We start from the raw sequence: 17,699 nt of genomic DNA, 5'->3' as shown, positions 1-17,699 counted from the left end.
GTGGGTGGAATCAAAAGTTGATCTGATATGTGGCCATTTGGAAACAAATACTGCTAGGTATCTGACAAGATCAGACAGATAGGAGCATGTGTTGCAAAAAATCAAAATAAGTACTTCAAAAATGAAGCAAACGATAAAACAAGGCAGTTACTAATTCCCAAAAGACGAAACTCCACAAAAAAGGAAATGTAATTTTGATTCACTAGTTGGGCCTGCATGAACAGTATACAGTTCTCCTAGGAGTACTGATCACTGAAGTAACCTAAAATTATTACTATTTGGTGATGGTAGGGAAAGACATGTATTGGTAGGGACAGAGTGGGGTGATGAAAGAGCTACCTTTCACTTCCTCCAAAGCAAGAAGTCATTAGGTAGCATATAAAACTGATAAAGCCACTGAAATAAAAGCGTGACCTGAAAACACACATGCATGATTATTTAGAGACCAACTTTCCAAGGAAAAGAGGAGAGGAGGATTGAATACGATGGAGGTATTAATAAGCATGAACTTGGAGACGGAGGAAGGATGTAGAGGTGTGTCAAGTGCATGGTCCGCTGTTGTGGGGGGTGGTTGTGTGTATTTCCTGCGATGGGTGGCAAAATCACACTTCCCCTGAATGGAGTAAGGGAAGAGCAGTGAGCTAAAAGGGGCCAAACATTGTCACAAAGCATGCTGTCCACAGGGGCGTCTCCTCCGCCCCCTTTACCTGTTGACTCTTAAGTCCACACACCCAAACCTATCTACTTCCCAACCACGACAAATCAGCAACAACACTTGAGGTCCCGACCAGTTGAGATTTTAGGAGATCAGAAAGAATGGTAGCGGCCACAAGCGAATGGACTAACAGCTGTAAGAAATGTCAGCTGACAGCCCGACAAGGAAGACAACCCGAAGCGTGGAAAGCAGATGCTGGAAATTCAGCAGTACAGCAGTCTGAGGCCATTTAGTTTAAAGACTTCTGCATCTGGGGTATCACTAGTGTTGCATCGTGTAAGACCTTCACGATCATTAAGAAGTTTAAAAGTTTCACATATACTAAGATCTTTTTGCTTATTTTTGATTCGTCACATATGGTATGTTTTCAGTTTGACTATATTTTCCATGAAATGACATTGTAAAAGGCATTTGAGAATATTCTGCCCAAAATAATCAGTACCCCCCCCCCCAAATGCTTGGTTTTTGTTTCAAATTAGGGTAAAGTCCTTTGGAATATTTAGCTATCCGAATGTCCCTTTTCCTGGAAGTTTTTCTTCAAAGGAGGAGTCTGCCTTGCAGGGATGAAGAAAATGAGGCAAGGAGGGGAAACGGAGGAAGGTGACTACCATAGGTAAGTTCTGGTTGGCAAGAGGGGTGGCGCCATGTCACTTAGTGGCAGCCATCAGGAGTTGGAAGTAGATGCCTCAGATCGTGAGATTCTGAGGGAGATGCTTCCAACTCTTTACAACCCCGTAAGGAGATGTGGAGAAGTCCAAGAGCAGGGGAGACTCAGGACGACTCCTCTAGAATCTTGGGTTCCCCATCCTAAGCTTTGGGTCCACTGAAGATGATCTGTGGCAATGGAAAGAGAAGGGCAGAGTACGTGGGACGTGAAATGTGATGAGTCCAAAGATGTTAGTTATTAGGCGCCAGAACTCAGAACACTCAGACTGGGTAGCTGGTGATGTCTGTGTGCAGTCACCGCTGCTATTAGCCTTAGGCTCAAGAGGCTCCCGTCCTAAAGTGGATCAGCAGCTTCTCTGGGTGGGAACTCGTCTGGTAGGGGGTTTGCTGCTGAAAAAACCGGTTGGGGTTGGGGCATCTGGATGGTTCAGTCGGCTGAGTGTCCGACTTGATTTATGCTCGGGTCGTGATCTCATGGTTTATAAGCTCGAGCCCCATGTTGGGCTCTGGCCTGAGCGCAGAGCCTGCTTGGGATTCTCTCTCTCCCTCTCTCTCTCTCTTTCCCTCTCTCGTTCTCTCTCTCCCTCTTTGCACCTCCCCTACACACCGTGTTTGTGTGCGCATTCTCTCTCTCTCTCTCTCTCTCTCTCTCTCTCTCTCTCTCTCAAAATAAATAAGCATGAAAAAAAAATACTCATTGGGGTCAGAGTTAGGGAGAACAGAGGAGATTCAGGATGTTGTCAGAGGAAACAGACTGTACATTTCCTTTCTTGCACCCATTCTTAACCACCCTTGAGCCCATCTGCTGGTCAGATGGTCCGTCAAGCTTAGCTTCTAATTGGCTCCCCAGCTCGGAGCCGCTCTGTACGTTCCAACACAACTTCCCAAGCTACATCTTTGTCTTCAAAATGAAAATACCAATTCGCAAACAAGGAACACTAAGAAATTGTCCAGAGTCCATCTGTGAGAAAAGTCTCCACTGCGTGACTAATCGCAAATACACCTGTAATTGAAACTCCAACATACTGCTGGCATCAGTCATGAAAAATTGACAAAAATATATCCTAGTTCCAAAATAGTACGGTTGTTCAAAGTAATTCGGTCTTCAAGGATAAGTTTTTCTATTCCAATCATTATGTTCTTCTCCCGCTTACACTAATAAATCAGGAAGCCTCTTTGGTTGTCTTTGTGGCCGGGTCGGGATAAATGTGATTTCATACGGACTCGAACTCACTTTGCCAGGCTGAGTATCTCTGAGTCAGATTCTTTGCTGAAGGCTTGGTGTGAGCTAGCACATCTAAGAAGTCGGCAGTGGTCACCGTATCCAGCTGGATTCCAGGTAAATTGCTGCTCTCTAGATAAAAACACAGCAGTAACAGTACAGCGTATGGCCTTAAGGTGATCAGTGCTCTTGAGATGCTAATAGACCTTTTTTCAAGACAATGCATAATGCAGCACGCCTAATGGTTACTGCAGCAAAAGGCAAACCCAAAGAGAGCTGGGGAAGAAATTCTTTAATGTGCAACTCGGCTCCTGCAGCCCAGAGAAAAAATATGACTTAAATGTATCACTATCAAAGTAGTGTTTAATAGTTATATAGTGCTGCAGATGGATCCAGCCCAGCATCATAGTTTGCCAGAGAAATAAAAGCCCCAGCCCTAAGGAGTTTATTATCTGGGGCAAAGTTGATCCAAAAGAACACCAGAGGAGAAACGAGTTGAGTACATGAAGGGCAATTTGACCAAAGAATGTTTGCAGGTGCCAAGAGCCACCGAGAACAGGAGCAAGGCTCCATCTGCTGGTGAAAGCTGGATTTTTTTAAACAATTTTTTCTCCCAGATCACCTTTGCTGTGATCCCAACCGTACCTGACTGGTGATTTTCAAGTGCACTGAAGATCTTCCTCACAGGCCGCATGGCTGCTTCTCTGCAGACAAGCTTAATGTCTGAGCCCGAGTAGCCCTCAGTCTCCTGAAATAGCCGCAAACCAGCCATGGGTCAGCAGGCAGAACACTGGTGGCGATTACATTCAATAGGCAAGACCCGGTATCGGAGCCCCTGTTTGGAATCTGTTTTCTGTCCCCCACGAACATACACAGAGATGCCCAGATCTATAAAGCCTGGAGGGAGAGAAGCTGCTTATATGTCTGGGTAACCTGGGAAACGGGGCAGTTAACAACTTCCTAACACCATCCACTGCGTGCTCGAAGATGCCGGACTAGCCTGCCCATGATAATCTCATGGGCCCTTGTGCTCAAATCCAAGCATGATCAAACTTGGTAGATGCTTTTGTTCTGGTAAAAAAGATCATACCTGCCTTTGAGGAATCTGAGAACATCGTGTTCAAGTGTCCACTCAGGAGGCAGTGATACCAGTGACAGTGGGGGTAGCAGACATGTACCCCCATTTCCATTTGTAAAAGTTTTCTGTTTCATCAGCGCAGTAATCCTTTGCGGCATATCGGTTACCCATTTTTCAGAAGAAGAAACCGGCTTAGAGAGCAAGTGGTTTCCCTGAGGCCACATAGCTAATCAGGGGCAGGATCAGGAGTTGACCATTGATTCTCGGAGTTGAAACCCTATGCTGTTCCCACAACATCACACTGTTTCTCTTTGCTTGAATGTTTCCAAGGGACAGAGAGCTTACTCTCATGAACAAGAGGTCCATTGCATTTCTGGGGCAGCGTGGGTCTTTTCTAAGTGACTCAAGGAATATGCCCCAAACAGCTCACGAGAAGACCCTGCCCAGAAGATTCGTGTGGCGGCTGCTTGGCCTGCAGATGCTCCCTCCAGGGCAGCTTACCTGGCTCAGCACGCCGTACTCCAGCTCTGTGCGCAGCTCCAGGGCTCTGCTCCTGCTCACAGGGGGCAGCCAGTGGTGGATCATGGCCTGCCTGGCCTCCCGGCAGGGGAGATCAACCAGAATCCTCTTCTCCAGGCGGCGTAACATGGCACAGTCGAGCTCCCTGAGATCACGTGGGAAACAGAGGGACCAGTTGGAGCAGTCAACTCACTCTATTTATTTATTTATTTATTTATTTATTTATTTATTTATTTATTTAAATTTTAGAGAGTGCACGTGACTAGGGGAGAGGGGCAGAGGGAGAGAGAGAGAGAGAGAGAGAGAGAGAGAGAGAATCCCAAACAGGCCCCACACTCAGCATGAAACCCTACGAGGGCCTCAGTCCCATGACTCTGGGATCATGACCTGAGCTGAAATCAACACTTGGACGCTTAACCGACTGAGCCACCCAGGCGCCCCTCAACTCACTTCTTAAGTGACAACTATATTGTAAGAGCAATGTAGCATTGTAGGAAGCAATTCCGCATTTTAACTGTTACTCTACATCTATACCTGAATGGATTGGACAATTATTCATGTTGTTTGGGTGAAAGAATTGGTTAAAAAAAAAGAAAATACATCCCTGAAATACCTCATGTAAAGGAGATAATTTTAGGTGGGGGAAAAAATCCAGCTAACAACTGAACTTGAATATTCCCATTGTAGTTGTACCATGAATTATTCAGTCTGATCCTGCCAGTGAGTTATTCCTGACAATAACTTGGGCACTCTGGGAAGTACATTAATTCTTCCCAAACTCTCCTACATTCTGGAGCGAACGACTGTCTCACTTCATTGCTCCGCTGAACTCAAAGAGCGTCCTTCCAGGGTGCTCAACGAAAATGTGGCCCTTTGAGTCCTTCACGCCTGCTCCTCCCAAAACACTGTCAGGCCAGGTTTATGCAATTTTGTATTTGCAGGCCATTTCCCTAAATTTCTTTTTGTTTTGACTTTTTTTTTAAGTTTATTTATTTATTTGGAGAAAGAGAGAATCCCAAGCAGTCTCTGCACTATTAGCACAGGGCCCAACGTGGGGCTTGATCTCATGAACCATGAGATCACGGCCTGAGCCAAAATCAAAAGTCAGATGCCCAGCCAACAGTCACACAGGTGCCCCACCCTAAACTTCTTAATATAAAATTTCCAAACAAATAGAAAAGTGGAATAAAACATGGGTATCCATATACCTTCCATCTTGATTCAACAACATTTAACATTTTGCCATATCTGCTTCATATCTATCCAGCCAAGTTATTTCAAAGTAGATTACATCATGATCCCCACCTCTAAATGCTTTAGCATGCATTTTCCCCAATAAGGACATTTTTTTTTTTACATAGCTATAATATCATTATGACACCCAACAGAATTAACACATCACACAATATGTCTAGTGCTCATTCCATATTCAGATCTCTCCAGTGATCCCCAAAATATCTTCTAGAGCTTTTCCAACCAAAATCCAGTCAAGAATTATGCATTACATTTGGTTATCTCCCTTAAATCTCCTCTAATCTAATCCAGTCTTTTTGCCCTTGCTTTGGACCTTGCCTTGACCACGGTGAGGCTAGTTGTAGAATATCCCACATTCTGGACTCTGCTGATATTTTCCTCATCATAGCGTGTAACTGGTTGTCTGTTCTTTGTCTTCTAAGATGGAATTTAGGTCTAAAAGCTTAATTAGAATCAGGGTAATGATTTTGGGCTAGTGTATTTCACAGTTGTTATGTGTTCATATTCATTACTTTGGGATCCACATGTTTGTCGTGGTGTGGTGTTTAATTACTGGGATCACCTCGTGACCATAGACAGCTCCATTGTAAACATCTCTTCACAAGTAGTAAGAATTCTACGTACAATACTTTGGCACCAGGTGAATACCGTTTTCCCTATCCCCTTTCAACTAGTGGCCTTAGCATCTGCTAATGATCTTTGAATTGGTTATTTCACGAGAGTGGTGCAAAACAGTGATTAAAAATTTTTTTCATTCCAAATGTATTATTTGGCACTATTATGTAAAATTGAGCTTTCCCTCATTAATTGGGGCTCTTTGGTTACCTTGAATTACCATTCCTATTAACACATCATTTTGAGTGTGAATTTGTGAACTCTTTATATGTTAACATTTCAGGTTCCTAGAATTGAGGGAAACATCTATTTGATTTCCTAGGTATAAAAATTAGGAAATGCCTGCACGTTGTTCTGGTTTATCCATTAATAGAGAGTAACAGTGAAAGCATCATCACCAGATATTTCTCATTCATAAAAACACAGAATTTCCAGTGCATCTTCGCATTCTTCTTACCTTCATCGTGAATCTCTGCCCTTTTAAATTGAAAAATGAAAATACCCTTTCAGGGAGCATATGTGAATCCTAACTTGGGGGGTGACCAGATTTCTTTAAAGATTCTGTCTTGCCTCTACCTGTTATTCCTCCAGTCCTGAGCTGAGAATCTATAGTCCGGGAGTGCTTTACCAGCAGTAACAATTACCTATTTCTTTTTTGTATTTGCTTTGTTCTTTATCAGCCTCACTCTGTTGAAATTCATTTTACGTCAGAAACTTAGCCCCTCTCCACGCCCCCCCCCCACCCCCCAGCCATTCCCCCTCTCAAGGCCAACATTTCTATTTAAGGCACAGGGTCAAGGAAACTTTGAAAACTCTAGGAAATTGTTTTTTTGCATTTGAGATATTAATATAGGCTGTTGCTTCAGTCGTACTTACTAAGCGGTGGGCACTGGGTTCAGCATTGTACAGATACTAACTCTTTAGACTCTCACACAACCCTATGAGGTAGGTACTATTTTTTTTTTTTAATTTTTTAACGTTTATTTTTGAGAGAGAGAGAGACAAAGTGTGAGCAGGGGAGGGGCAGAGAGAGGAGAAGACACAGAATGCAAAGCAGGCTCCAGGCTCTGAGCCGTCAGAGGGCTCTGACTCGGGGCTCCAACCCACAAACCGCAAGATCATGACCTTGAGCTGAAATCGGACACTTAACCGACTGAGCCACCCAGGTGCCCGGTAGGTACTATTTTTATATCCATTTTAAGATGAGGAGACTGAGGCACAGAGATTGAGTAGCTTGCTTGAGGTCAGAAAGCCAGTGAATGGTAGCAGTGGATTTGGACCCAAACGGTGAGACTCCAGAGCCTGTACCTAAGGGACTTGTCTGATGCCAGTATAGTAACAGCAAGTCGACTGCCAGCTCATGTCAAGGTGAGATTTCAGAACCTTGGGAACAGAGAGAGGAGCATAAAAGTTTCCAGGGAGAAAAAAACAGGTTCCATATACAGGATCAGTAATAAGACTTCTCATCAGCAATGTGAGATACTAAAGGAAAATAGAGTAACTAACTAGAATTTAAATAAAAATTTGGAAAAAAATTAAAAAGTGTTTCTAAAAAAAATAGAGCAATGCCTTCAAACTTCTGAGGAAAAATACTTTCCAATGTAGGAGTTTATATCTTGATCAAACAATTAAGTTAGAGGATAGAATAAAGATGTTTTCAACACTAAAAGTGTTTAAAAGCCTGTTTACCTTCCATTGCACCCTTTATCAGGAAAGTGCTGGAAGACCAAAGGGAGAGGGTAAACCAAACCAAAGGGCTACGTGGGATTCAAGAAACAGAAGGAAGTCTCCAGGATGATGAGGTGAGGTCCCAGGGTCTCCTGATCTACTGGGTACAGAGGATCATCAGGGCAGTGTGGTGTTGGCAAGAAGGTTCTGGCAGACATGTCTCCAAGAAGATGAAATTGATAGGAGAGCTGGCATGTTTGAACGAATCCACAGTGGATTCAGACAGCAGAGTGTGGTGGCCGAATCGGAGGAGCAGGTGAAGTGCATGGGAAAGGAAAGGAGGGGAGGGAGGGATAATTTAATAGGGGAGAAACCACGACATTCACATTTTAGGAATTCAGTTCAGCAACACTGACCATTTGACAAGTAAGTGTATTGTCGCTGCTAGGTCTCCGATACACAGAAGTTAGTAAGACAGACTCCCTACTTATAAGTAACTAAAGGCAATACAAGGGAGCTTCTGGCCATGGACTTCAGGGATGTTGGTCCTGTAAACTTCAAAGATAAAGCTGGGACTTGAGATCAGACTAAAACCCAACAAGGAACAGAGACTACACTGAAGGAAATCACAGGGCTGGGGGTGATAAGCAGTTGCCGTATTTCTCTCAAGGCCTTTACTTGGACCAGCTGCCCCTTCTGCAAAGGCAGGGACTGCAGAAGGAAGGTTCTTTTGTACAGGTACCTCCTCCTGGGTCTCCCCATCCCATCTAGAGTGACTTCTGATTGAAAGGAAGACCAGAGCCCCAGAATGCCTTAGGAAAATGGAGTCACGCAGGAGGCGGGAAAACAATACCTCACTATGGATGTCTGTATTGATCAGCTAATGCCCTAAAGCAAGAGATTTACCTCAAAACTACTTGTGGGCACAAAATAAGTGCAACTCTCTGACAGCCAGGTCTGATGAATGCACTTTTAATGACATCAATAATAATATAATCATACAAGGGAGGAAACAAAGGACAAATGGAATGTACCCAGGAATTATTCTTTCTGCCAATATATTTATATGAAGAAATTTAACGTGTGGCAAGCAGAAAACACTCCCTTCAGCTCTTACATTTTGACTTTTGACTATTCTGTTCTCATGTCTCCTTTACTTGGATTATCTGGTACTTTCATCACCTCAGAAGGCCAAAGCAAACTGCAAGAGTGACGCGAGACACAGCAAAGCCTCACAGGCCTCAGACCCTGGCTGCTGGACTTCTGCTCACCGGCCTCCTAGACAGTTACCTGGGCTCCAAGGCCTTGCACCTGAGCACCCCAGCTTCTGTGCCAAACCTTCAAGGCCTTTCCCCGGCTCTTTGCTTTTTTCCTCCCCTGGTAAACCGTGTGGTTCCTGGGACAGAGATCATTCCAAATTTTACAGAATTTGGAAACAGCCTAGTTCTTTTTCCCTCGTTCAATAGTTAAAACATATGAAGTTCAAACTATCTCAGCATGGTAGGAGGAAAGGAACCTTCAGTTCTGTAAGCAGTCTTTGCAGAACGTCCATGACCGACGTGGAGTGATCATGGCGGCTGGAAGGGCAGGGTAAGGATGCAGTATTCTGTAGTGGAGAATGGGGAGCCAGTGCATAAAGCATTAAAGGTTACTTTGCCTCCCTCCCAGAACCCCACATAAGCTGACTTGTATCTGCATTTCCCACTGGGGCCAAACTGGGCTGTTTGCTGTTCTCTGAATCCGCCTTTTGCCATCCTACCTGAGCTGCTACTCAAGCTCTTTTCTTCCACTTTGCCTACCAAGAGCCAAGTCATTTTTACAAGCCCAGTTCAAGTGTGCTCTATTCCATAAAGGCTTTTGCTTTTCTTTTAAATTTCTGTTATCAGGGGTGCCTGGGTGGCTCAGTTGGTTAAGCGTCCGACTTCAGTTCAGGTCATGATCTCATGGTTTGCGAGTTCGAGCCCCGCATCGGCCTCTGTGCTGACAGCTCCGAGCCTGGAGCCTGCTTCGGATTCTGTGTCTCCCTCTCTCTCTGCCCCTCCCCCACTCACACTCTGTCTCTCTCTCTCAAAAATGAATAAATGTTAATTTTCTGTTATCAGAAATTGCCTCTTCCCTATAAAATTCTATTTTACTTATTGTTTGTACCATTCACATAGTACTGGCTATATCCCCGTCTCATTATTTGTGTTTATATCTCATTCATTGTCCCATCAGATAGCCAACTTCCAGAGTCCAACGATCATGGACCATATTTCTTCAATTCCCCATCCATCCATCATGCAGAATACACAAAATACATGCTCAATAAATACTATTTGGATGAATGCATGAACTCTTGGTGCAGGGCTACTGGCTTCATCTAAAATGATCTGCTTCCTTAAAGCCCAGCATTTATTTATGAAGGTCTATATGCTTTGTTGAAAATTAGCATTGCATAGTCATTTGTTCTAATTAATAGAGAAAATCAACATCAACTGGAGCAATGGGAATAAAATTTTCTATTTTCATCTCCAGTGAAAATAAGGGAAACAGTGATTTTGGGGGATGATTCATCCAACTCACTTGGCTGGGCAATGCTTTTGAAGATGAACTGAAAGATGTAGTCTCCATGTGGGGCCTCTTATCTCCAGAGACTCCGCTGCTCATTCTCAAGACTGAGCTCACAAGCCCGACACAAGAAGATCCAGTGGTAGAGTCTAGAGCAATTGTTTCAGTTTATGCGCTACTGACATTTGGGTTAAGAGCATCATTTCTTTATAATAAAGAATGAAAAGTATTCCTAATTACCACAATACCAATGAAGAAGATATATTCCCATTACTCTTGCCAACAAATATATTATCAATAATTGAGGGGGGGCGGAATGGGAAGATTCTGTTTCCAACAAAATGAAAAACTCTAGATATCCAGAAATCTCTTGTTATAAAGCCCCATTAAAAATGATGAATTAGAGTCGCATGGGTGGCTCAGTCAGTTGGGCGTCTGACTTCAGCTCAGGTCATGATCTCACGGTTCCTGAGTTCAAGCCCCACATCGGGCTCCGCGCTGAAAGCTCAGAGCCTGGAGTCTGCTTCGGATTCTGTGTCTTCCTCTCTCTCTCTGTTCCTCCCCTGCTTGTACCCTGTCTGTCTGTCTGTCTCTCTCTCTCTCTCTCTGTCAAAAATAAATAAACATTAAAAAAATTTTTTTAAAAATGATGAATTATAGGAAACACTTTCTGAATACACAGTGAATGAGCCCATAAGGAAGCAAGGCCAAATTCTTGAGGACCAAAAATGAAGAGGAAGCTGAAAATCAACACTGAGCAGTTGAAGTTGAAGCTGTGGCTTACTTGAGGTATTTGCCTCTTAGTTACAAAAAGGTTTAGATTTGAAAGTTTACACATGGGATAACACAGAAGGCCTTGGCCCCATTCAAGATGGGAGGTGGAATCAAGGCCCATCACATAAAACAACGAGGGCACATCCTCTATGAAAGGGTGGGTTAGAAAAACATGCCCACTACTAAGGAAGGAACAGGAAATCTGCACATGAGGGTAGGAAGAAGTCTGCCTATATAATTAAGAACTACAGACCTACCCTCGCTGGCGTGATCAAAGAAACCCAAAGCTGAGGAATTAGCTTCAAGTGGTCGAAAGCTTGACACAGTCAAATACAAATTTTCTCTGGAAGGGCACATGAAAGACCCACAGATTGAGTCCGCTTCGTTCGATGTAAGGTCACCATCCAACAGAATTAGACCCTACTGATCTGGAGCATAAAATAGATGTGTTTGAGATGTATGAAAAGATAAAAGGGAATCAACGAGAAGAGACTTTCACTTCTGGCCAAGATGGAATAGCCCATCCTCTTACAACCAAAAATCTCTGGATATGATACAGCAGACAAACACTGGGAAACACTGAACGGTGGAAAGAGGGAGGACAGGCTAGGCACTTCAGGACTTGAGGGATCACGTGGCAGTGGCTTCTCTGGGTTTTCTTTTTGCTTCTCGTATACCCCCGATGGGGTGCTGGAGAAGCCTGGGCCCCAACACTGCTAACATGCACAGACAAAAGGCCATTTTCTTTTTCCAAGGGACCGTGAATAGGAGGTCTGTCAGGGCAGAAAACCTTTTTGATAATACCTGCCCTACTCCAGCCAAACACCAAAGAAAAAACTGCCCCCCCACCTAAGTGTGTCTGTGGGGCTGAGCTGGGAGCTGAGTCATGGTAGGAAGAGCATGGCTCAACAGGCTGATGCCATATTAAAACCCTCAAGAGAAAAGAAAAATCAAATAAATTATGGCCCACCCATATGGTGGAATTCTGTATGGGATTGGGTAGATTTTCAAAGTGGTCCACAATCTATGAAGTGAAAGAAAGAAGAAAAACAGGCCATCTAACAAAATAATATGCATCCATAGGATGATCACATTTTTAATTTTGTGTATGTGCGTATATCCTGTACACACACAAGACTCTGGAAAGATATCTTTCCAAGGTACAGTTACAGGGGACTATTCACTGAAGCAATACTGAGGCATATAAAATATTTTATGAATTTGTATTACTTTTCTGCATAGCCCAAACAGTAAAACTCCTTTCCTCCTTTGGGGAAAAAAAAAAAAAATTCCCACAGAAAGCTACACAGGCAATAAATGATAACAAATAACCAAACCATTTTCACCAGATGGGTATATACAAAGATGATAATACTTGTGTCACAGTGGTAAAATTATGAGTACTTTTTCCCTAGCACTTAAATTTCCTATAAAACAGTTATATTAATTTTATAATTTGTAAAATTTGGTTTAAAAATTTTTTTTTTTAATGTTCATTCATTTTGGAGAGACGGAGTGCAAAAGAGACAGAGACGGAGTGCAAGCAGGGGAGGGGCAGAGAGAGAGGGAGACACAGAATCCGAAGCAGGCTCCAGGCTCTGAGCTGTCAGCACAGAGCCCGATGCAGGGCTCAAACTCACGAGCCGTGAGATCATGACCTGAGCTGAAGTCGGAGGCTTAACCAACTGAGTAATTTATAAAATTTGGTTTTAAAACTATATTTCAGGTGCGCCTGGGTGACTCAGTCAGTTAAACGTCCAACTCTTGGTTTTGGCTCAGGTCATGATCTCACAGTTCATGAGATTGAGCCCCGCGTCAGGCTCTGCGCTGACAGCGTGGAGCCTGCTTGTGATTCTCTCTGTCCTTCTCTCTCTGCAACTCCCCAGCTCACATGTGCGTACTCGCTCTCTCTCAAAATAAACTCAAAAATATATATAGTTCATGTGTCAGCCTGTGCCATTAAGAAGAAAAAGTAACGCCCAATAGGCCAGGTTGAAAAAGATTTGTGTCTGATGGAACCAAGCAAACTAAGGAAGGTGTGAATGGGACAAGGGCAAGGTTACTGCTAGCAATCTCCTGCTCAGTCAGTCCCATGCCTTCCCCATTGCACCTACCAAATCCTGCACCACACACTTCTTTCCTGCTTGTGTTGGAATCACTCATCAACCTCATGTGGAGGATCATGGACTTACTATTGTTGCATGGGATAGTGATATTATGTGTGGACAGAAGCAATTTCAAGCAAAACAATTTGACCACTGGTAGACACAAAAATACAATGAAAGATAAAAAGCCTGCAAGCATGACTGAATGCAGTTACAATGAAGGATGTAGTCATCAGATCAGAGTGAGTTCAGGCAAAGCACTGTTTCCCAGAGCATTCTCAAATGGAACACTGGCCTTGTAAGATGCTCCTTGAGGAAAGGACTCTTGGATCATATACGTGTGGAAAGTCCTGCTTTCTCATAGCTACTTTTGGAGAGTCACAATACCCAATGACGTCTTAAAAACACTGAGTAGTCCTGTCATGGGGGAAACCAGTTGAACTGTCTGTAATTCAGTATCTCTTGAAATTATTAGATCACTAGAATCTATTTTTTTTTTTGGGGGGAGGGATAATGCTGACCTGTGGCAGACCAGTCTCAGAGAAATGTTGATCCAGAGGGTAATGATAGTGAAGGCATGAGACTTTCCCCTGGAGCCTATGAAATGCGTGAAGATATTGTGGAAGGAACTGAGGTTCTGTATGCTGAGCTCTTCAATCACATGCACACACTTTAAAGAAATATCACGCCAGAGAGGAGGCAGTTCATACAGGAAGAAATCAGTTTACATAGGTAAGTTCTTGCACATCCCCAGTGCAATAATCTCTTGGATCTTATGCTTTCCTCTGAATATTAGGATTTGGGTTTGTTTGTTTTTAATCCAAAATTTGGTCATACTCAGTGTTTGATTTTTAAGAGGGATAATGAATTTTCTAGCCCTTCTTCAATGGTAAATAAGAGATGAGTTTCATCATACCTCACACATAAAATTTTCACACCTTAGTTGTATAAACTATCATCAAGTTAACTAGACATCTAAAGATAGCATTTGCCTTAATGGCCCTGTTCAGTATTTTGTTTCCCTCTGGACTCTTCGGTCTGAGTTTGTGAATACCTAACAACTGAGGCGGGTCAAATTAGCCCCAATCGTGCTCACTAAATATTTCTTACGTGGCTGTTATTTTAATGATAATATTACAAATGCAACATTTGTTATTCTTCTCAATGCTTATTCACATTGCTTATTCACTCATTGGCTTAGTGACACAGATGTACTATTATTTCTTGCTTCCTTCTTGTCCTATGAGAGTGTAGATGAGCGAAGGTGCTCCTCGGAGAAGAAGCACTGAATAAAAGATGGGGCACGCCATCTCACTGCGGAGAAGGGAGAAAATGACGAACCCTTTGGGACAGAATGTACTCCTCTAGGGAAAATGATAAGTTAGCGAGTAGTAAACAGTAGCCTAGTTCCCTGAAAGATGCTACAGATGAGCATTACCACTAACCAACCATGAAGAATTTCTTCTGGGATTTTAAGATCGGGTTTTAAATAGTTTGGTATGATTTAGTTATTTCCCCCAGAAGGACAGTGTGCTTTAATCAGATGATTTTATTCCCTCATGGAAGACCCTAAAGCCAAGATAAAGGTCTGTCCCAAAGCCTTGATAAAAATGCAGTATTTCCTCATAAACGGACCTGGGCAGCATGTAGCAAGGGACTTAAAAAACATCCTTATCCTTTTACACAGTAATCCTAATTCCAGAAATCTGCCCTAAGGAAATAACCAAATTTTGGTCAAAGATTTTGATTCAAGGAAGTTCATTTCAGTGTTATTTATAATAGAGAAAAAGTTGGGAGCATCATATATGTTCAATAGGAAAGGAATGATTAACTAAATTGTGGTATATTCACATGTGGGAATTTTGGACAGCCATTACAAAATCCAATTTTCAAGAATTATTTAATGACTTTGGAAATGTTCTCACTCTAATGGTAAGTAATGAAAGCAGGACACTAGTGGGAATACAAAATGTACAACCTCTATGGAGGGAAATTTGGCAATCTCTACTATAATTTCATGCACATTAACCCTTTGACCCAGCAATTCTATTTCCAGGAACCTATCCCAAAGATATACTGGCAAATACACAAAGTGGTATATGTGCACCATTACTCACTGTAACATTATTCATAATAGCAAGAATAGGAATAACCCGAATGCCCATCGTCAGGTGATTGGGGTAGATTATCAGAGGTACAGAATGGAACGTACACAGCTATAAAGGGAATAAGGAAGAACTTTATGTTCAGAATATTTGGTTAAGAAAAAGAAAATCAAGATACAGACCAATTTATACGATATGCCACCTTTTGTGTGTGTAAACCAAATTCACTAATTTTATGGTGTTAGAAAGAACAAACAAAAAACCTTATGAGTTCACCTGTGGGGCATGTGACAGTTGGTCTCTATATAATGCCTGTCACTTACTTCTGTTGAGTGAGTCTCAACCGGGGATAGTTTTGCCCCCCAGGGAACATTTGGCAATGTCTGAAGACAAATTTGGGCTGTTACAATGGGGAGTCATGCTACCGGCATCTAGTAAGGAAACCCCAGGGGTGCTGGGGGCCTCATACAATGCACAGGGCGGCGCCCTTAGCCAACAGTTATGTCAGTAACTGGCCTCAAATGTCAATAGTGCTGACGTTGAGACATCCCAAATTAGCACTTCCATCCTGGGCCACGTGTGTACCATTTTCCTCATCAAAATGTTGCTGTCCTGAGAGTATTGGTATTATTACAGAGAAACTCTGTTACACACACAAATACAAAATAGATCTATCTACATATTAGGATTAGGTGAATATTAATTGTATTAATGTTAAGAACTATGATTTTCCCAATTAGAGAAAAGCTATGGCTATAAAATCAAATAATTTCACTAAAACTCTTGTAATCTCACATTTGAATGAGCAATACTGGTATGGATTCATTATTTGCCGCTTTTCAAACCTGTGTATTTCCCTAGTTCTGCCCAGTCAAAAGGCCAAGAAGCAATGATAACCCAGTTAGCAAGGAGCACCCCTAATTGTGAGGTTTCAGTCTCTAAATATTATTTTTCCCATTAAAGGATATGATGAGCACAATTCAGAAAATTTAGATGTATTACAGGACAGTCTCCCTGGCAGCAATCAAGGCAGTGGTAACTAAGGGAAAAAAGGGGGGGGGGGAGGAGGGGGAGTCTGTTCTAGATTAAAGGAGACTTATGAGAACAACCAATTACAAAATGCAAACCTTGTTTGGATACCAGTTCAGCAAATCAATTCTAAAAAGACATTTTGGGTCAATATGGGAAATCTGAATATAAACTGGGTATTTGATGATATGGAAGAATCACTGTTAATTTTGTTGGGTGTGATAATGGCATTGTACAGTAATATAAGAAAATGTCCTTTTTTATTTTTACTCTTTCAGTGTTTATTTTGAGAGGGGGGAGAGAGAGAGAGAGCACATGAATAGGAGAGGGACAGAGACAGAGAGGGAGAATCCCAAGCAGGCTCTGCACTGTCAATGCAGAGCCTGATGTGGTGCTTGAACTCACAAACCGTGAGATCACAACCTGAGCCGATAATCAAGAGTCAGATACTTAACTGACTGAGCCACTCAGACATGCCGAAAATGTCCTTTTCAAAAAGATGTATAGTAAAATATATTTGTGAGAAGTAACATGACAATCTGGAATATACTTTAAAACATTGCAGCAAAATGAGGGAGGGGGCAAGAATAGATTATATCAATCAGGCAAGATGTTAGTTACTGAAACTGGGAAATGGTGCTTTTTCCTCTTCTTTAGTGTCTGTTTGGAGTTTTTCATACTAAAAAGTTTTTTTAGAGCCCAGCATTGCTCAAGGACAGATCCAAAAGAACATATCTTTTTTAATTAAAAAAATTTTTTAATGTTTATTTATTTTTGAGAGAGACAGAGTGAGCAGGAGAGAGGCAGAGAGACAGAGGGAGACACAGAATGTGAAGCGGGCTCTAGGCTCCAAGCTGTCAGCACAGAGCCCGATGCGGCACTGGAACTTGGGAAGGGCGAGATCATGACCTGAGCCGAAGCCTGACCCTTAACTGACGGAGCCCACCAGGCACCCCTGGATCCAAAGGTACGTTGTAATGATGCAAGCAAAGCCCAAAAGCATGTGTGTATTTGCCATTTGCCATAATGAGGGGCAATTCTTTTGGAAAAGCCCTTCTAAGCTTCTTTAATTTTTGATTGTCTTTTTTTTTTCTCTTCTCAGACCATTTTATGTGGGGTTTAACGAAAATGATCACCTCAGGGGACCTGTGGCAGCACAGAAACTTCCTCAACAAAACCCTAGATGTTCACTGGCAGTAGAAGTTTCTCTATCCCTCTAGAAAATGTGTAGGTCTCCCCGGGGGGCACAGACGGTCCCGGAGTCATGCACGAAGCTTCAGTTTCCACACACCCTCCCCAGCTGACTTCCACAGTCACCCTGGGACATGAGGAATGTGGTTATGACCAACCCCACTGCAAACAGCTGAAGCAACAGAGGTCCTTTCTCGGAGGCATTTCG

General features: G+C 42.7%; 1 protein-coding gene across 2 annotated transcripts in view; it reads right to left on the bottom strand.

Moving 5' to 3' along the window:
- Positions 1 to 2,090: 2,090 nt before the first annotated feature.
- Positions 2,091 to 17,699, bottom strand: part of KATNAL2 (katanin catalytic subunit A1 like 2) — a 67,568-nt gene continuing 51,959 nt past the window's right edge. For both annotated transcript variants that reach the window (XM_042911235.1, XM_042911236.1), the window contains 3 exons: positions 4,183 to 4,345; positions 3,249 to 3,351; positions 2,091 to 2,735 (listed from right to left, as the gene is read on the bottom strand). In XM_042911235.1, the coding sequence (XP_042767169.1) occupies positions 2,596 to 2,735; positions 3,249 to 3,351; positions 4,183 to 4,345 (406 nt within the window). In that variant the 3' untranslated portion in view covers positions 2,091 to 2,595. The remainder of the gene's footprint in view (positions 2,736 to 3,248; positions 3,352 to 4,182; positions 4,346 to 17,699) is intronic.

The sequence above is a fragment of the Panthera leo genome, chromosome D3, assembly GCF_018350215.1.
Source record: "Panthera leo isolate Ple1 chromosome D3, P.leo_Ple1_pat1.1, whole genome shotgun sequence".
Lineage (NCBI taxonomy): Eukaryota > Metazoa > Chordata > Mammalia > Carnivora > Felidae > Panthera > Panthera leo.
This window is presented reverse-complemented; position numbering and strand designations above follow the sequence as displayed.